This window comes from Chroicocephalus ridibundus, chromosome 12 (assembly GCF_963924245.1).
Source record: "Chroicocephalus ridibundus chromosome 12, bChrRid1.1, whole genome shotgun sequence".
Taxonomy (NCBI): Eukaryota; Metazoa; Chordata; class Aves; order Charadriiformes; family Laridae; genus Chroicocephalus; species Chroicocephalus ridibundus.
This window is the reverse complement of record NC_086295.1, coordinates 64,004-84,276: the sequence shown is the minus strand read 5'-3', so window position 1 is coordinate 84,276 and position 20,273 is coordinate 64,004. Positions and strand designations below refer to the sequence as shown.

General features: G+C 48.7%; 1 protein-coding gene and 1 long non-coding RNA gene across 12 annotated transcripts in view; both read left to right on the top strand.

Moving 5' to 3' along the window:
• LOC134522531 (collagen alpha-1(X) chain-like) overlaps positions 1-13,417 on the top strand; it is a 65,409-nt gene extending 51,992 nt beyond the window's left edge. For 4 of the 10 annotated variants that reach the window (XM_063350272.1, XM_063350275.1, XM_063350274.1 and 1 more), the window contains 4 exons: positions 4,208-4,320; positions 6,447-6,644; positions 7,926-8,110; positions 9,535-13,417. In XM_063350272.1, the coding sequence (XP_063206342.1) occupies positions 11,135-12,976 (1,842 nt within the window). In that variant the 5' untranslated portion in view covers positions 4,208-4,320; positions 6,447-6,644; positions 7,926-8,110; positions 9,535-11,134 and the 3' untranslated portion in view covers positions 12,977-13,417. Of the gene's footprint in view, positions 1-2,036; positions 2,380-4,207; positions 4,321-6,425; positions 6,645-6,885; positions 7,086-7,925; positions 8,111-9,534 lie in introns of those variants that run through there. The other 6 variants (XM_063350276.1, XM_063350277.1, XM_063350279.1 and 3 more) reach the window with 5 other exon arrangements.
• Positions 13,418-13,593: 176 nt separating this feature from the next.
• Positions 13,594-18,282, top strand: LOC134522386 (uncharacterized). Of its 2 annotated transcripts, XR_010073046.1 has the most exons (7): positions 13,594-13,702; positions 13,806-13,885; positions 14,550-14,603; positions 14,712-16,033; positions 16,438-16,493; positions 16,580-16,742; positions 16,851-18,282. It is a non-coding gene; the product is annotated as an uncharacterized LOC134522386 (long non-coding RNA). The 2 variants fall into 2 exon arrangements; XR_010073045.1 differs by having other exon boundaries at positions 14,712-16,493.
• The last annotated feature ends 1,991 nt before the right edge of the window (positions 18,283-20,273 follow it).

The window sequence follows — 20,273 nt, the reverse complement described above, 5'->3', positions numbered from 1 at the left end:
TCAGGTCATGTAACAAGTAAATAATTTTAATTAAAATGCCAAACCCTTATCCTAATTTCAAGATTAACATCTGTGTTTAACTTCATTATAAATATAATACAGAACTCAGGCTGTATAAAATTGTTTGGATTTGCACCTTGAGCAAGCTACGTTTGCTAGTTATGCTGATGTAGTCAGGGGTTGTAGGTTCTGCTGTGTACTGTGCATTACAGATTAGCTGCAGTTTGAGATCCAAATACTGGAAACTTTAACTTTTGTTACTCTGAAAAGTCTTTTAGGAATGAAAACTTGAGGTTTTTCCAGTTAATATATTAAACTAACAGCTTTATCTTATACTTGATAACATGTCTACATGCCTGTTTTACTGGGAGAACTTTTTAAAGTTGGCAACTGTTTTGCTGTTAATAAGACCCATACCAATGGAGTGTTGAGGAGCTTTAACTGTCATGCAGTGTCTTAGGTATCTCCATGTACATGGCTAGGAGACAGGGGTCAGATAGATACTTGCTGTCTTACAGGAGTATATTACCCAATTTTAGACGATGTAGACCACTCTACACTAAAGGGCCTCATCAAGATCCTAATCAATCAGCTCAATTAAATAGCTGAACAGGAATTACCACTTTGATAGCAAACCTCATGCAGTTTTGTAGCATATGTCAGTGTATTTGAATTTATCAAAATTACTCATTGGCTTTGTCCTCCTTTCATTATAATGCTGTTATTTGAGTATTTAATAAAGATTCATAATTACTGGTTTGTGTCCATTTTCATAATTGAAGTATTTACCCGGTTTAAGTAAGTTAATGATTTGTTCTGGCTGCGTTGTCAATAACAGGACTTAAGGATACCTTTGTCCATGGTAATTGCTTAAATAATATTGTTGAGTTTATTCTTGTGCTTTTTCCATTTGTGTCATAAAGTCTAAGCAACAGATTTCTTTATTAAAATTCATTTTGGAAGTTGTATAAATTGCTTTATCAATTTGCTAAATATATATTGTTCATTTGAATTGCTGATAATAACAAAGCTGACTCATTTTGTGCTGACATCTGAAAAGCAGACTACGTAAAGTGGAATATGAATGTAATAATAAAAGATCTTGTTATCTCTGAGCTTGACTAGAAATGTGTCCTTTTGAAAATCAAGAAAGAATGCTTTGACCTCTTCAGGAGCCATTTCTAGTGGTCTCGTGCTTTTTAACCACAAACAGTGATTGTTCTTCATGATTAAGGATTTGCATCACTGTGGCTTTCAGATATTTATTTTATGAAGGTAATTTAATTTAATGTTATTATTCATATATTTTTGATGAGTGCACATGCATTAATATAATTTAAAAGAGTACATATTCGGAACAGATGCCAATTTTAAAATACCTTAATTTACTAATTATGGAGGAGTCGTTAAATATACAGGAATGATTCGTCATGAAACAGATAATGCTGAAGTGTTCTACAGTATTCTCAGATAATTCAGTTACTTGGAGAAGAAGATTTCTACATGAGAGGAAGAATGCATGCTGAGTTTCCTCTGCAAGCAGAAATTGTCTGTGCTTTAAATAGTTAATCTGTGAGGAAAAGTACAGTTTCTGCAGAGGCAGATGTAACACATCATACCCAGTAGATAAAAGCAGAGAAAGAGTGAAAACATTACTTTGGATAAATTTTTACTAATTAGGCCCCGTAATATAACAAAGGCCTTGAAGAACAGTAACATTTTGATGTGTTGATTAGAGTGAATTACACTTTGAAGAATTTTGCCCCTCAGGATCCTAGAGTCTTCTAAGGAAATGAAGAAGAGTAGCTATTCTCAGCGTGAGTGGGGCTGTGAGTTGGAACGTGTGCTTGCATGATAGTGTTTAATTAAGCATTGTGCTGCGAGTTGATGACTGATAGAGGTAATTAGAGCCGCTTCCTGTAGATGGCAGTAAACGTTCACATCTATTTAAGCCTGCAGAAGAACAAATGATGCTCGTCAAAAGTGCTTTGACTTTTTTGTCTTAATTTTGACTTAGTAAGGTATCTTGCCGATGATCTTATGCATGTCAAAGCTATATAAAGAGAGTTCTTTGCAGCTTTTTTCCCTTAGCAGGCTAGTAAGTCCTAGTGTCACTACAAAGTGAGTCACCTCTGCCAGGAAAGAGGACGGGGTGTGCAGAACTGGCTGTTTTCTGCTGAAGCCCAGCTGTGCCGGGATGGGGCTGCCTTCTTGCTACTGAAACGGGCATTCATGCTCAGAGCAGCCGGCTCAGCCTGCACTGCACAGGCAGTCCCTTCACGCTTGTTAATTGTGACGCCTCGTCAGCCCTGCCCTGCCTTTGCTGAGTTTGTCCTGTGCCCTGGTTTAGTTGTCTGAGTCGGCCCAGCAAAAGGGCAGGTGAGTGCCACCAGTGCAAGGGAGGTATGGGGAGTGTGCACGAGGAGTGTGTTAATGTATTTTCTGTTGTTGATAAATCATTTTAACATATGATGTAAAATGATTGTTTAATGATAATTTAGTCTGCTTAGCTAAGAAATGTTTAATTAAATAGGTTTTAAGGCTTTTAACAAGCAACAGATTTGTTAGACAAACTTATAAAGTTCTTTAAGGTGAGGGGAAGCGTGCTCACGGACCACGAGAGGTGATAAGACCCTTCATAATGGGATGAACTTCTCAACTCCTGTAGATTTCATTTTTCTCCAAGTTAAGCTTTGATGTAGCAGTGTGGAAACAGTGCACAGTCAGTGTCACCACAATAGGTCTTTTCTCTGCATGCTGTGATGTAAGGTTTTACCATGAGGTGATCTTTACTCATAGTCTAAGTATCATTCTGGTACAGTAGATGAGGAAAATAGTGGATTTACAGCTGATTTCCATTTTTGTGAGTGTTCCAAGAAATTTTCTTGAACTGTCAAATCTTAAGTTCCTGCCATCCCCTCCTTCATAACCAAAATAATCTTTTTCCTGTCTTTCACGTCTTTGTGCTGATAACTGAGTCTGGATTAGGGTAACATGTTTGCTGTCTGTTGGTACATCTACTGGAGATATTTGCCATGATTACTTTTTTGTTAGGTAAAATAAATTTGGTTATTTAACAATCTCACAACTACACTGCAAATATAACTGACAAAAATTTAACAGATGGGAATTTAATTTTTGTTGTTTTGAGAAAGCCTCTGCTGCCTTCTCTCATCTGAGGATGATGACACACAAAACAAAATAAATCTCTGGTTTAATCCTTTTGCCTTCAGGAGCAACGAAGCCCACTGATGATACAGTATGCTGCTGCTTATTACTAGTTTAATCTTGGTGAACTAGAAATAGAAACCCAGTGTGTTGCAGCATGTAATTCTTCAAAGTGTAATTCACTCTAATCAATACATCAAAATGTTACTGTTCTTCAAGGCCTTTGTTATATTACACTAGCAAAACGTGGTAAGCAAACAGGCAAGGACCTAATGACGTTAAGCCAGTGCTGTTAATCACTTCCAGAGGCATTAAACTCAGAATATTAAAACTGAAGTAACATTTAGAACTTCTTAAATGTCAGCGCTTAAGATGATAAAAAGGACTGTGGCAGCATGACTAACAACCACGGGCGTGAGTGGTGGTGTAGCGTCTCATGGGGAGGAAATACAGAGAGAGTTTAATCTATTGCTAATTGGGAAGGTTCACAAAGGAGATCCAGGCTGAAGGTCTTCAGACCTTTCCTAAGTAGAAAGAGTAAAATGTGTAACGTTTTCCTTCTGCACAAGTAGAGGCCTCTTTTGCTGTCTTTCCCACTGAATGTAAGCTCACTCCATGCGGTCACTAGTGGATGACTGAATTATGGACAACTGAATGTTGTATGGCTCTAATGGTAGCTTCCGCTAACACAGTTTAATATATATATTTTTGTTTAAGAAACTGAATGTGCATTTAAAAGCAATTTACATTAATACAGTATGCCTTCAGACAAACATCATTGCCTGTTGTTGTGCTTTTGAACAGCCCAGCTATTGTTTGAAGTTAGTCACTGAAACAGTTGGACTCTGTCTGGTGTTACGGGTGTGTGACATTACAAATTGGTAAAGAATTTTCTGACAGTTTTAGTTCAATCTGTTTTCACTTTGAATTGGCACTTGACAATGAAGAATTTTGTTTCTTTCTTCTTTGGTAGTTGACCGTTTGAGTTACCTCTGTAAATGAATTTGTTTATATTTAGCTTTGGTAGTTTTTTTTCCAGATTCAGTCTCTTACTGGTTTTATCCCTGCCACACCCAGAGAACAACACTTCCAGCTAATGGGAGGAATGCAAAGGAGGAAAGAGCCTTGGTTTTATTACCAACTAATTAAATGGTAGGTAGCAGCTAATGATGATTATAATTAAGCTTTTGAACTGCCATCCTTCTTCTGAAAGCACTGCACGCTGAGAGAACTAAGCTATCTTCCCTTTAAGGCAAAAGTGATTTTTCATTGTTCTATTATAGTAACTCATCGGCTGTTTTGCTGTGAAGTGACAGTTATAAAACTGTTTATAGTAGTTATTTTCCCATCCTATTTTAAGTGTCCTGCTCTTTGAATGGAGTTAATTTATCTCTTCATCATTTAACATTACTGACTGTGAATTGAAATCACTTAATTTGAAATGGGCTGTATCCTTCAGGCCGTGCCCTCTAACAAAACTTTTGCAGGAGTTTTACTTCAGTAACAATTGTATGATAATAAATGTCATAATAGTGTTAATGTAAGACTGTGCTCCATCTTTGCATGGGTGTAAGTTTATAGTAAATCCATTTAGTTCAGTGAATTAATTCCAGTTAGATGGGAGCTGAGACATTGGTCTCTTCCTTTTGGGGCTAACTTCCAAAAATTAATGCATAACCAACAAATCCTATTGAAGACCAAGATACTTGTCACCTTTTAAGAATAGGTAACGCGTCTGTACTTTGCATACAAAAATTTTTTTTTCTGCTTCTCTTGAAATTGCTAAGAGAAATGCAGCAGTGCGGGGGAGTGCCTGCTGGCTTTGTCTTGACAGTAGAACAGTACAGGAGTGAACTGCTGCTCGTTCCAGGGCTTGCTGCTCCGTCTGGCAGATGCAGGGTAGCTACAGGAGGCCATACGTATGGGCAGGCAGGCTGTCCAAATAGTGGGTTTTTCTCTTTCTCAGAAGCAGATGACTGAATAGAAACAATATGTTACTTTCCCTATTTGATGATGAAGACTGACAGTTTGTAGGGGATGAGTCAAAGGTTACCAATGAGAAGATCCGTCCACATAATTGCTGTAGTTGCACCCTGAGGATGCAGTTACTGTCACAAAGCATTAGCCAGTGATCTGCTTGTAAATATATACTTGACAGTGAACTTCATCCTATGCCTTAAATCATGAAAGTTCCTTCAAGAGATATAAATGGAGAAAGTTCTCCTTTGACTTTTCTTAATCCAACCATGTTTTCTTCTGTCGGTAGGTGAATAGGAAATAGTCCAGTTCTGAAACAGAGTAGTTGTGATTTTAAACAGAGGAATACCATTTAGTGTTAAATCCTTTGATGAATACACTAGGCTGCTTTTATTTCACAACAAATACCATTAAGCAGCACAAATGAGTCAATATACATAATTCATAATATTTAATTTGAAAATGCATCTTTTTCTTACAGTTATTTGTTCATTTTTCTCGAGTTTGTCCAGTGATTTCTTTACAATTAAATACGAAAAAATTTTCTGTTGGAGAGTGAACAGTTACGGCCCAGATACAAGCAGCATCCCTGCCACAAAATTAACTCTTTATTCCATCCCTTCATAAGGCACAAAAATCAGCAATGCTAAAGCATTAGGATGAGAAGCAATGAAAGCACATCAAATTTCTCAGCATATCAATAGTTGCTGTTAAATGAATGCTCAGCTATTATGAGCTAGAACTCAAAAATGAATTTCATAACAGCCGAGTAGCAGTTTTAGATGTTGTGGCCCTAGCTTCTTAAGCTTGTAAATGAGAGAAAGGTGAAACCATTTGGATTTCCTAGAAAATACATGAGTAATTTTAAAGGTATTTACGTGTCTCAAAATGCATTAAAGTATAAATGTAACTTTCAGAAGCATCAATGGCTCAGTCTGTGGCAGGTGCGGGTAGTACCCGATGACGCTTCCAGGTGAACAAAATCTTGTGTGCTCCAGCCTGTTTGTGACTGCAGTTGGTGTGAAAGCAAGCCTGAATTTGAGAACAGACACTGTTTAATGGATATAGACAAAGCTGCTTGATGATGTTAAAGGTCTTTTCCAACCTAAATGATTCTATTTTTAATTTTTTTTCCTGTGTTTCCTGTACCCCACCGCTTTCTAGTTTCTCTTTCTATGTACCCCGCTACCTGTCTCTCTGTCTTTATTTCTTAATGTTTTCCTGTTTGTTTTGTACTCCATCAGTTTTTAAATTTTGTTTCTATGTCTCCCTCTATCCAGCTCACTGTCCCTATTTTTCAGTTCCTGCCTGAGGGAGCTGATGAAGGTGAACCATCTGAGGAGGGAATCCAAGGGGGTCCTCCCGCAGGCAGCTGCCTCCGACAAGGACTGACCAGTCCCTGCGGCGAGGAAGGATCCTTTAGAGCCATCATGGACAGAGCCCACCACCTGCACGCGGTGCTGGGAGCTTGGTGCCTGCATCGGCTGCCTCACTCCAGTGTGAGCCGCACACAAGTCTATAAACTTTTTAAGGAGAAAAAGCCGAGTTTGGGTGAATTCCCCGCCGGCGGTGCGTCTTCACCATGGCAACCGCTCCCGGGCGGGAGGGTGGGCCAATCAGAGTGGGCGCCGCGCTCCAATTGGTCTGCTCGCCTTGCTGGGGGTGGGGCGCGGTGGGGATTGACGGCGGCGACTGGCCAATGGAAGGGGGATTCTCAAGGAGTGGGGCGGGCGGCGGGGCGGTGGCTCATGGGGGCGCGCCGTGGGTGGACCGGGCCGCGTCGCTCCGGAAGCGGAGGGGGCCGAGGGAAAACGGCAGCCGACTCGAAAGCGGGGCGGCCCGGCCCGGGTGGAAAGCAGGGCTCGGTGGGTGGGTGCTCGATCGGGCCGGGCCTGCGTGGCCGCCGCGAGCACATCGTGAGGTAGCTGGACTGCGTCAAGGTGAGCGGGGGGCAGCGGGGAACATGGCGGGGAGCGCTGGGGCGCCTGAGGGTGCCTCGAGGGGTGATGGGGGGGGCTAAGGGGATCCCGAAGGGAATTGGAGGGGCTGAGGGTGGGACTTGGGGGAGGCTAGGGGGAACGGAGGGGCTCCGGGGGCCCCGAGGGGTGGTGGAGGGAGATAAGGCGGGGGGACACGGGGGCCGTGAGTTGGAACGGGGGCGGCCGAAGGGTGGCTAAGGGGGCTCTGAGCGAAGCTGGGGTGGGGACGGGAGCCCTGAGGGGGGTGGGGGGTCCTGAGGAGGCTCTTAAGGGGGATAGCGAGGGAAGGGGGGGCTGAGGTGGCCCTGGGGGTGGCTGGGGGCGGGGAACGGGCCTCCTGAGGTTAATGGAGAGGCCTTGAGAGGGGCTGGGGGACCCCGAGGGGACCCCGAGGGGGACTGAGGGGTGTTGGGGGGGGTTGAGGGGGACTCTCGGGGGGGTGAAACTTTGGGGGAGAACGAGGGTGCTGAGGAGGATCGGAGGGGGCTGAAGGGACCCTGAGGGGTGAGGGGGGGGCCTTGAGGGCAACTGGGGGAACAGGGGGGGCTGAGGGGGCCCAGACGGTGGGGAGGGGTGTCCTGAGAGTGTCCTGAGGGGTTATGGGGCTAGTGGTGGTGGTGGGGTGTGAGGGGAGCCCTGGGTTGGAGGGAGGCAGTCAGAGGGAGACTGGGATGGGCTTGAGGGGTGATGGGGGGTGTGAAGAGGGGAAGAGGGGCTGGGGGTGGAAGGGAAGGGTCGAGGCATCCCCTGGCATTTGGTGTTCCCCGTGACCGCTCCCCCCCACTGTGCCCCCTCCCGCAGGATGAAGAGTCCTACAGTGACCTGTACCGGAGGGTCTGCGAGGGGCTCAGCGACTCCTCCAAGGTTATTGCCTTCGGCTTCAAGGGAGTGTCCCCCCGTCATCGCCATGTTTCCCCCTCAGTGGGGACTGCCTTCTCTACACAGCTATTTCCTGGGGGCCTTTGCCATCACTGTCCACGTCACAGGTATCAGGACACTGGGAGTCCTCTGAGACAGCCTGAGACCCCCCAGAGCCCTCTGATACCCCCTGGGATCCCCCAACCCTCCCCAGGAGCCCCTAGAATCTTCTGGGACCCCACACACCTCCTGAGAGCTCTGCAGGACACCCTGTGACCCTTCATGTTCTCTCAGGGCCCCTCTGGGACCCCCTGGGACCCCTTATGTTCCCCCCAGGGCTCCCTGGAGCCTTCTGAGACCCTCCACATTCCCCCCAGGACCCCTTTAGGACCCTTCCACACCCCTTCCAGGATCCCACAGATCCCCCTGGAGCTCCCCAGGAAACCCCAGAGCCCTCTGGGACCCTCTGGAGCTTCCCAGTACCAGCCACATCCCCCTGGGACTACACCCCTACCCCCTGAGAGCCCCTCAGAGGCACCCAGGACCCCCAGGACCCTCCTACACACCCTTCAGGACCTCCCTGAGCCCCTCTAGGACACGCCAGAGCTTTCTGGGAGCTCCCCCCAGTACCCCTTACATCTCTGCGGGACCCTCCTGGGACCCCCCCCACACCCTGAGAGCCCCCCAGGACTCCCTGGAGACTTCTGGGACCCCTCTGAGCCCTCCAGAACCCCCTGGAGCCCTTCCACACCCACTCCAGGATGTCCTGGAGCCTACCAGGACACTCCAGAGCTCTCTGGGAGCTACTGGGACCCCTCATGTTCCCCCAGGGCTCCCTAGAACCTTCTGGGACCCCCCACATTGCCCCTCGAGCCTCCCAGGGCCCCCTGGGACCCTCCCACACACCCCACAGGACTCCTCAGAGCTCCTCAGAGCCCCCTGGGACCCCCCTATGCCCCCTCTAAGATCCTCTGGAGCCCCCGAGGACACTGCAGAGTGCTCTGGGACCCCCTGGAATGTCCCCCCGGTATCCCCCACATCGCCCTGGGACCCTTCTGGGACCTCCCTCCTACCCCATGAGAGCCCCATAGGACCCCCTGGGATGCTTCATGTTCCCCCAGGGCTCCCTGGAGCTCCCCAGGACCCCCTGAAACCCTCCCACGCCCCACCTCAGGATCCTTCAGAGTCCTCTGGAGACCCCCCAGGACAGCCCAGAGCGAGCCCTCTGGGACCCCCTGATTTCCTGCCCCACCCCCACCCCATAGCCCTCACATCCCCCTGGAACTGTCCTTAGACCCCCCAGGGCCCTCCAGGATCACCTGGGACCCCTCATGTCCCCCCAGGACTCTCGGGACCCTTCTAGGCCCCCCCACATTCCCCCAGGAACCCCCTGCAGCTCCCTGGGACCCTCCCACACCCCTCGCAGGACCTCTCTGAGCCCCCAGGATACCCCAGAGCCCTCTGGAGTCCACCCTGGTACCCCTCACATCCCCCTGGGACCGCCCAGAGCCCCTTGGGACCCCCGTAACCCTCCACTCTTCCCCCCCCACAGGTGACACCAGCTCCTGCCAAATCCTTTTGGAGCGCTGGAGCCCACCAGTGCATCTCAGCAAATAAGGGATGAGTGAGTGAGGAACTGGGCAGGAACTCCCTGGATGGCAGAGAGGATAAAGGAGCTGCGTATCAGAGACAGATGGGGGGCTCTGATGGGACAAGAGAGAGGGAAAGGGAGATGAGGTGCTACAAGGTGATACGGAGATTGAGGAAGGTGTCTGTTCTAAATCTTTAAAAAGAGGCAACTGAATGTAACGGGGTTTTTCCCAATATTTAGACTGAATGCTCTGAAGTACTTTATTTCTGTCTGGCTTTCAGTGGCATGTTTCCCCAGCAGCCCAGTAGCATCTCTGTTGGGCAGTGCAGCTGGACAGATGTCCTTCCTTCTTGTGTAGCACAAAAAACCAACCTGTAATCAAATTATAGCTATGTATTTTGGAGAGTGTGTAATGGTATCAGTTCACAGCTGTGCAAGCTAAATTACTGCCAGAGGAAAGTCAAATGCTTTTATAGTGTAAATATTTTTATTTGGTGTATGTAAACCTAACACACACCTTTTCAGCAAAAGGAAAGGGGCCAGGCATTTCCCAACACCATCCAGAGGGTTCACTTTTATGCTCAGAACATGCTCAAAATGGCATCAATGAGTCTTAATACTGACTTTAGGAATTCAGATTGCTGTCTTTTGAAGGCTGTGCTGTATTTGGAGCCGAGCTGTTTCCCCAGAATCCTCCTGTAGCTCAGCTCCTGTCCTGTCCCTCTGACGGAATTCCTCTACTCTCTTCTGGGCTATTTTTTAAAATGCTGAGCTATAATTGGGGATTTTTGTTTTCCAGGTGCCTGGTCGTAGGCGTCTCGTGTGGCTCAAGAGATGCCCCAGCCCAGGTTTGCAGCTGGTGGCGGAGCCCCCCTGAGGGGAAGGGGCCAGGTGTTTTGGGCATTTTTTGGGGGTGAATAGAAGGATGTCTGTGTGTCTCAGGGTTGCGATGATGTCATTTGGGGTACCTCGATGTCATTGGGGCAGCGATGATGCAGTGGAGGAGCAGGTGAGTGGGGGACGTGGGGTTACGTGAGGGTGTCCCAAAAGAGGTGGTTCACAGCCCCAAAACATCTGAAAATCTTGGGATGCATTAAAAAATGTGAAAACCTGTAACTATGGGCGTGAGGCGTTGAAATAGAGAATGATCTCTCATTTATATATGAGAAATATATATATTGGGAAATAATATTATGTATGTAAAATAAGTTCAAAATAAAAACATCTATGTCTAACGATTCTATGGTTCTGTGCTTCTGTGTTATATAAAAGATCCTAGAATATAAAAATATTTTTAAAAATATATTTATAAAAAGATATTAGTGTCAAAATAGATGTGTAAGCAGACAGTCCAAATAGATATTCTGTATCATAAATGTTAATGTATAAGTCTAAGCATATTTTCTATATAAGTGCAAACAGGTAATATAAATTCCCTGAATATATAATGTGTAAATAATTGAGGGGGTGCTGCCGCCCGGCGGCTGAAGGCTGGTCCTGCAGGTGTGCGCTGTGGCCCCGCCCCCGGCGGCGCTGTGCGTTGGTTCCGCAGCTCCTGCGCATGCGCGGCTTCGCAGAGGCCGGTCTCGAGAGCGCGGCGGCCGGAGGGCGAACCAGGACCGCCGGGACTCCGTCGAGCTGCCCGCCGCCTCGAGCGCGATCGGTGCAGCCCGCCCGGCCTCGAGAGTGGCCGTCGGCGCTCCAGTATCGGCTCTTACGCGTTACCGTGCCCCAATCAGTGCCCGGCAGTTTTCCGGGTGTCCATTTCCAGGGCCCCTCAGTCCGCCGACGCGCGTCTCTATGGCACTTTAGTCTTCCAGGACGCCCCTCAGTCAGCCGACGCGCGTCTCTATGGCACTTTAGTCTTCCAGGACGCCCCTCAGTCAGCCGACGCGCCTCTCTATGGCACTTTGGTCCTCCAGGACGCCGCTCAGTCAGCCGACGCGCCTCTCTATGGCACTTTGGTCCTCCAGGACGCCGCTCAGTCCGCCGACGCGCCTCTCTATGGCACTTTGGTCCTCCAGGGCGCCCCTCAGTCCGCCGACGCGCGTCTCTATGGCACTTTGGTCCTCCAGGGCGCCCCTCAGTCCGCCGACGCGCCTCTCTATGGCACTTTGGTCCTCCAGGGCGCCTCTCAGTCAGCCGACGCGCCTCTCTATGGCACTTTGGTCCTCCAGGACGCCGCTCAGTCAGCCGACGCGCCTCTCTATGGCACTTTGGTCCTCCAGGGCGCCGCTCAGTCAGCCGACGCGCCTCTCTATGGCACTTTGGTCCTCCAGGGCGCCGCTCAGTCAGCCGACGCGCCTCTCTATGGCACTTTGGTCCTCCAGGACGCCTCTCAGTCAGCCGACGCGCCTCTCTATGGCACTTTGGTCCTCCAGGACGCCCCTCAGTCCGCCGACGCGCATCTCTATGGCACTTTGGTCCTCCAGGACGCCGCTCAGTCAGCCGACGCGCCTCTCTATGGCACTTTGGTCCTCCAGGACGCCGCTCAGTCAGCCGACGCGCCTCTCTATGGCACTTTGGTCCTCCAGGACGCCTCTCAGTCAGCCGACGCGCCTCTCTATGGCACTTTGGTCCTCCAGGACGCCGCTCAGTCAGCCGACGCGCCTCTCTATGGCACTTTGGTCCTCCAGGACGCCGCTCAGTCAGCCGACGCGCCTCTCTATGGCACTTTGGTCCTCCAGGGCGCCTCTCAGTCAGCCGACGCGCCTCTCTATGGCACTTTGGTCCTCCAGGACGCCGCTCAGTCAGCCGACGCGCCTCTCTATGGCACTTTGGTCCTCCAGGGCGCCCCTCAGTCAGCCGACGCGCCTCTCTATGGCACTTTGGTCCTCCAGGGCGCCCCTCAGTCAGCCGACGCGCCTCTCTATGGCACTTTGGTCCTCCAGGGCGCCCCTCAGTCAGCCGACGCGCCTCTCTATGGCACTTTGGTCCTCCAGGACGCCGCTCAGTCAGCCGACGCGCCTCTCTATGGCACTTTGGTCCTCCAGGGCGCCCCTCAGTCAGCCGACGCGCCTCTCTATGGCACTTTGGTCCTCCAGGGCGCCCCTCAGTCAGCCGACGCGCCTCTCTATGGCACTTTGGTCCTCCAGGGCGCCCCTCAGTCAGCCGACGCGCCTCTCTATGGCACTTTGGTCCTCCAGGGCGCCCCTCAGTCCGCCGACGCGCCTCTCTATGGCACTTTGGTCCTCCAGGGCGCCCCTCAGTCCGCCGACGCGCCTCTCTATGGCACTTTGGTCCTCCAGGGCGCCCCGCAGTCCGCCGACGCGCCTCTCTATGGCACTTTGGTCCTCCAGGGCGCCCCGCAGTCCGCCGACGCTCGTCTCCACGGCACTTTAGCCCTCCAGGAGCCCAGAAGTGCCCGCTCAGTTCTCCGACGCGCGTCTCTATAGCACTTTAGTCCTCCAGAAACCCTCTCAGTCCTCCCACGCACGTCTCTATAGCACTTTAGTCCCCCAGGATGCCCCTCAGTCCACCGACGCGCCTCTCTATGGTACTTTAGTCCTCCAGGACGCCCCGCAGTCTGCCAACGTGCCTATCCATGGCGATTTAGTCCTCCCAGGATCCAGGAAGTGCTCATCAGTCTTCTGGGAATCACCTGCTTCCAGCACTCTTCTAAAACCATAAAACACGATTAACAATTAACCACGAAAACATCTGAAGATCGCAAAAATAAAGTGATGCCTGCAGAACTCTCTTCTCTACAGCAATAAGTAGACAGAACTCAAAAGCAGTAAGAGAATCACCAGGGGCAAATGCCTAATGGAAATAAAAATGACTGTTGCTTTGCCTGCTGGGAACTTAAGGCATAAGAAAAGGAGCTGCTGCTCCTGTGGCCGCCTTTTTGTCTTCTGGGGGGTTGGCCCCGCCCCTTTCTCCAGGGGATTGTGGGAAGGGGGGGGCTGATGGCAGTGGGCGGGGCCCGGGGTATATGAGCCACAGGCTCGGCTCAGGAGCTTGTTCTTCTGCTGGGCTCCTCTGGGGTTGGTGCTCTGCTGGTCCTTCGCTTGGCTACAGCTTTGGGGCAGGCATGTTTTGGTATTTAGGGAGGCAGAGGTAAGAAGGCTGAGCTAAGACCTTCAAGACCAGTACACATCCTGACACCCGTATAGTAGAAAGTTGACTGGTATGCAGCTTTTCTGTTTCCTTTTTTTTTCAGGTCAGTAACTTTTTAATGAGTGTTTAGGGGATGCCCAGATGGTTTAATAGTGTGCTTTTCTTTATTCTAGGAGTGCTGCATTTCCCTAAAATTCGTGACTTTATTGAAGATGGGCCTGTGGTTTTTTCCACCAGTTTTGCAGTATGCTGTGTGAGTTGCTGATCTTATTTCTCTTAATTGGGTTGATGATGAGATTATGTTGTAGGGGTTAGGGTGAGCATTTTGTATGCATCTGCATATTGTACTTTAGCAATTCTCAAGAAAGCAGCAGGGATGTAAGGCATAGTGTCATTCAGGGTATGGCATGGCTCATCACCTTTCCCCATTGCCCAAAAAGTGCCGTGGTGTCCCTAGAGTTTTTGCAGCTTGCAGCAGGCCCCTCGTACATTGTGTCAGGGCATTACTTATTTTGTGGGTCTATAGCAGAGCCCAGAGTCTGTGGGAAGACAGAAGATAGGAGGTGCCTGCTGAACACAGGGCATGGCTCAGAAGAGCAGCTCCTGAGGAGTGGCTGACACAGGGGTTTCAGGGTTGCAAATATAGAATGGGAGCTGTCAAGAAGAAGTGGGGGTCCTTCCCTGACAGTTGAGGAGAAGAGAAGGGGTTTCTAAAGTTTTGGCGCTGGGGGTTGGCTGGGAAATGGAGGCAGGTTCATCAGTCTTTGTCATATCGGTTTTGCATTTGGATTTGGGTGTCAAGAGGGTCTGGTCTGTTCTAGTCCCTTGCATTTGAGGTGAGCTGGATAGTATTGAGGAGGAGCATGGGACCGGTGATTTCACAGAAATGCAATGGTAATTTTGTGTTGGTATCTTAGGTGTCATAAATAATTGTTGCTGCAGCCTCTGACTCCGGAATCGGTGTGAAACAGGTGAGTGGATTGCCATGGCACCTCTGAGGATGAGGGTGCTGTAGAAGAGGTTGGCCTCTACTATCAGGGTGGTCACTGCTGGAGCCATGGTTTCTTTTTGTTTTACAGATGAAGGGGAACCTGGTGACTGCAGGAACACATCAGTTAGCTGTTTGTTGTGGGTTTCTTGTCAAGGATGAATTCGGACCCCTGGCTGTCTGAAAGCTAAGTAGAGGCACAGGTGCTGGAGGGGGGGGCAAGGTTGACAGTTTCAGGGAGGAGTTTTCAAGTCTGGGTAGAGCAGAGGGCTATCCAGCAGGAGTCTCCTCTGAGTAGGTAAAGGGAGTGGGTTATTCTTCAGCACAAAGCTAGTGTGTGCTGGGCAGGGCAGTTCTGGCCTGTGTCTGTTGTTGTGTAGTTTGTGTGCTCTGTCTTCTGTGTCTTGGACTTTCCTTAGGTTTTGATGTCCTCGTTTCTCTTTGCACTCAAGGGGCACAGCATGTGCCTTGGGCAGCCTCTGTAGAGTCTCAAATGCCTCCGCTAATTGGCAGAGCGCTCAATGGGCACTTCTTGCATAACAATTCTAAAGTGCAGATCGGACTTGTCTCTTGGAAGTTTCTGGATAGTCCTCTTCTGCAGCATCGTTCATGGCTGCATGAGCAGCTCTGTTCTCTGAGCTATAGCAGCTCTAGCCATCTGCTTTTATGAACTGGGATTTCTTCCCTGCATCCTTACATTCTCAGGTCTTGAAGCCAGGCTTCCTGCGCATATGTCATCTCCATTTTGACAGGAACTTCTTGGAATGGGCTGTTACATTTGACTCTTTTATGATTTTTATGACTTTGCCACAGAGCCTCCTCACGTCTGTGCTGTGGCCATCGGTCTTCTTGCCCAACAGCGTCTCTTGTCTGAAAGTCATTCTTCTTGTGGAGAGTTTTCTCTCATCTTGGAGTCATGTTGTTGTCTATAGTGCTGTGTGGTGTTGTGCTGCACATGGGTGTGTTTGGCATGGAGCTGCCCTGCCTGGGGGTGTAGAGTCAGGGGTAGGTGGAACAGCAATAAGAGTCTATAGGTAATATGTTGATCTGCCAAGACTGTTTAGCCAAAGGTTGTACAGTAATCTGGGATCAAGCAGCCATTGGCAGGGACAGTCATTTCCATAGTGTTTTATGGGGATGATTGGAGCCTCCTGGGAGGGCCTGTTTGGCAGTAGTGAAGCAGATTGAAGGTGTTAAGGCTTGTATGTGTGGGGATTAACATTGAGTCCAATTTTTTTTAATGGCAGGCTGTAGTTGGAGCCTAGATGATATTCCTAAATGGAAACAAGACCCCTGGAATTGTTCAGCTACTGATGAGCATCTGGGTGACTTGTTTACTAATTTTTTCAGATGCAGAGGGACAAGATGTGCACCAAAGAGTCATGGAGAAGGCAAGCGGGACCCTGTAAGAAGGTGGGTCAGTTCACAGTGCTGGAGGGAAGCTGTGACTGGTGGCTATGTCATTATATTGTGGCTTGGTGGTGGGGTGTGGTTTTTTTTTCATTTTGAAGGTATGAAGTGATGAGTAAAGCAGGATATTGGCACCGGATGTGACTCTCGGGTAAGGTGGTCAATGAATAGCAGGCTGAAGCAGCAATTCTTCTCAGATGTTATATTGTGGGTGAAGTTTTTAGTGTCCTTTGTGTCTGTTTTACAGGTAGTCTGTAAGCCTCAAAGCGGCAGCCCAAAACCATGGAGGGCAGGTGGGCGAGAGGCCAGGGTAAAGGAGTAGGAGACAGGAATGGCTGTAGGCAGGCTGAGGTGTTGGGCAGTATGTCAGCACATGTCTTTTGGTTGGCTTTTTTTTTTTTTTTCAGATGCAGGACGCAGGCTCAGAGGGACTAAGCAGCATGCTGATGAGTGTGCTGAGAAGGTGAGGCGGTTGTGGGCCACATTGGTGTCTTAATAGTGAAGTATTATACGGCAACCTGGTTAATTATTTATCTTCTGGTTTTGCAGGTGCCCTGTGAGCCATCTTTGGAAGTGGATGAGCATTAGAGGTGAGCCGAGGCAGCAGTGAGGAGGAGCTTGTGGCTGGTGATTTCTCACACGTGCAACAGTAATTTTGTTTCTTGGTATCTCAAGCAATGATGGCCACAGCATTTGACTCTGGAAGGAGCAGGTGAGCGGAATCCCATTGTGCTTTTGAGGAAGGGGAAATTGTGGAAGAGGTTGGCGGTGGCCTCTCTGAAACTTCTTGCTGTCACTGTTTGATTTTCTTTAATTGCAGATGATGATGAGGAACGTGGTGACTACAGGAATGTCCCAGATAGTCGATGTGCTGGTGTGTTTTTTTTCTTTTTTTTTTTGTCGACATCGGATTTAAGACCTCCAGCCCTCTGGAAGCTAAGTTGAGTGGCCAGGGCTGGGGAGGGGCTGGGAGGGGAGAAGTTTGTGATTTACAGGGAGGTGTCTTAAAGTTAGAGAAGGGCAGAGGACTGTCCTGGAGCCGTCCCCTTTGGGCAGGTAAAGGGAGCGGGTTAGTCTTCAGCACAATGCTAGCATGAGCCGGGCAGGGCGGTTCCAGCCTGCATCTGTTGTGTTGTTTGTGTGGTCTGTCTTCTGTGTCTTAAACCTTCCTTGGGTCTCGATGCGCTCTTTACACTTGAGGAGCACAGCCTGTACTTCAGGCACCATCCCAAGAGTCTTGAATGCCAGTACTCATCGGCACTGCCCCAGTCAGGCCCCACGTTTCTTGCATTATAAGCTTAAACAGTGGATCGGTCTTGCATCTTGGAAGTTTCTGGGTGGTCCTCAACTGCAGCATTGTTCCTGGCTGCGTGAGCAGCTCTGTTCTCTAGCCATCCATTTTCAGTGACTGGGACTTCTTCCCTGCATCCTTAAGGTCTTAGGTCTTGAAGCCAGGCTTCCTGCACGTACATCTCAGTTTGAGTCACTTGTTGTACCGGATCATTACATTGTACTCATTTCTTGGGGTTTCCCTAGAGCCTTCTCGTGTCACCACTGTGGTCTTGCAGGTCTTCTTGCCCGACAGTCGCTTATGTTGGTGTCATCCTTCTTGCTGAGAGTTTTCCCTCATCAGAGAGGTGCATTGTTTGTAGTGTTCTGTGTAATGTTGGTCTGTGCTTGTGTGTGTTTGGCTCGGAGCTGCTCTGCCCAGTCATGTAAACTCTGGGGTAGGTGGAACATCAATAGGAGTCTATGGTTAGTTTGTTGATCTACCTAGACTGTTGAGGCAAAGCTGGTACAGTCAACTCCCATCAAGTAGCCATCAGCAGGTTGCATGGGCAGCTCTTTAATTAATGGGGTTGTTTTGGGATGAGCAGAGCTATGTGGGAGGGGCTGTTCAGCAGTAGTGAAGCAGACTGCATCACGAAGATGTTAAGGTTGCCTTGTGTGGGGTGTAATGTTTGTGTGTTGTGTTGTTTTTTTTTTCTTTTAATGTCAGGCTGTAATTGTACTCCAGATGGTATTTCTAAGGCAAAACAAGACCTTTTTGAGGGTGTGCGCGTGTCACATGCGGTTCCCCCTGAAAGAGGCAGTTCACAGCCCAACAAATGCCTGAAAATTCATGTGGGGAATGTGTGTTTAAAAAATAATAAAACCTGTATATATGGGTATGAGGCATTGAAATAAAGAACAATTTCTCATTTTTATACATATTGAAAAATATAAGTGTATGTATATAAAAAGGAGTTCAAAATAAAAACCTGTATCTACTATATTATATAAAGGATGTTATCATATTAAAAGATCTGTCCCATAGCCAATTTTTGCCTTCATGGTTCTCTCTGTGTCTCACTCCCTGTTGCTTCCTCCTGTCTGATCTGTAGCCCATAGCTGTTTTCTTTCCCCTGCGGCTCCCTTTCCCTGTTTTTTCACACCTCTCTGCCCTGTAGTAGATTGCTGTTGTATTGGGTTTAAGTGACAAGGTTTTGTTGGCTGAGTTGTGGGGGGCAGGGGCTGCTGGGGTTGGTTCTGTGAGAAGACACCAGAAGCTCCCCCCATGTTGGGCACAGCCAGCTCAGAGAGGGACCTGCCGCTGCTCAAAGCGGAGCCCATCAGCAACACTGGCCAGGAGTGGAGCAGAGAGTCCCTGCAACATGTGGCAGCCCTGCTGTTGGAGTGGAAAAAGAGTGTGAGGAGGAAGGAGCAGCAGAGACAATGCGAGATGAACTGACCACAATCCTGACTCCCTGACACCTGCATTGTCTGGGGGTACGATGTAGAGAAGTTGTGAGTGAAGATGATCCCAGGAAAAGAGAGGGGTGGTGGGAAGGTGTTTTTTTAAAATTAGTTCTTATTTCTTGTTATTTGATTGACAATAAGTGAATTTCACCAAGTTGAGTCTGTTATTCTTGTGACTATGAGCGATCTCTTTGTCCTTGTCTCAACCTACAAGCTTTTTCATTTTAACTTCTCCCCTTGCCTTGTTGAGGAAGGGCAATGATAGAGAGGCTGGGTGGGTACCCAGGGGCTAGCCAAGGTCAATCCACCACAGATTACTTCTATTAAGCTTTGTGTCCTTGTCTTTTAATGCTTGACTATGTTTCTTTTACCCAATCTCTTTCAAAACTTTATTTCTCCGTTTCCATCCCTTTCTTTTAAATTCTTGCTTAGGTTTGTTGAACCCAGTTCGTTTTAAAATTTTCTTGCTACTTTTCCCTCTCTCTGTCTCCCCAAATTAATTTTAATTTCTTTCCCATGTTCTTGTACCTTGTTGCTTTTCATAATTCTCTTCCTCAATCTCTTTCTATGCAGTTCTGCGTACCTATCTTTTAAGTCTTTGGTATGATTCTCATATCCTATGCCTTTCAAAATTTTGTGTCTATATCTCCTCCTAGCCATCTCCCTGCCTATAATTCCCAATTCTTCCCTCTCTTTTCAGCACACTGTCACTTTTTTCATTTTTTTTTCTGCATTTGCCTGTTATTTTTTTGCTTATGTTTCTTGTGCCCTGTCGCTTCTCAAAATTTTCTTTCAATGTGTACTTCTGCCTGGGTCCCTGTTTCTTTTTTGTATTTCTTGATCATGTTTCTTTTCCCCTGTGTGTTGTCTCGTCTCATCCTGCTGGTTACTTCCACCTCTCTCCCCTGGTCCCCATCTGTCTCATTTATTTCTCTATCTATCTCTTGTGGTTTTCTTGCTTTTTTCTTCCCTTTTGTCCCTCTGTCCTGACACCTTTGGGCACCGAGCCTTGTAGCCAACTCACTGCCGGGATTTCTTGGGCATGTTAAGGAATAAACACTTCCCGCTTCCTCTGTGCCCCTGGAGGCACTTGCTGCCCCCAGGGTGCAGACCTCATTGCTGGGGACAGGCTCAGGGGAGGGGGTGATGTGCTGTGGGGCTTTGGCAATGGCCCCTCTTCCCAATGGGCTCCAGCTGGGGATGAGGCAGCCCAGGTGAGACCCATGAGGTGAGGATGGGCTGGGCTGGGTCAGGCTCAGCCACTGAGGCTGAGGTTGCAGCTCGCTCTGCTGTGCTGAGGGGCCTGCCTTGGCACAGCTGCCTGCTGGAGCTGCCTGAAGAGTGACACAAAGGGGGTTCCACAGGCATGTGCCTCCAGCAAGGCACAGACAGTCCCCACAGCGAGGAAGGATCCCTCCCAGCCATCCCTGACAGAGCGCACCACCAGCACAGAGTGCCAGGAGCTCACTGCCTCTGTCGTCTGCACACATGAGCCACTGTGCCT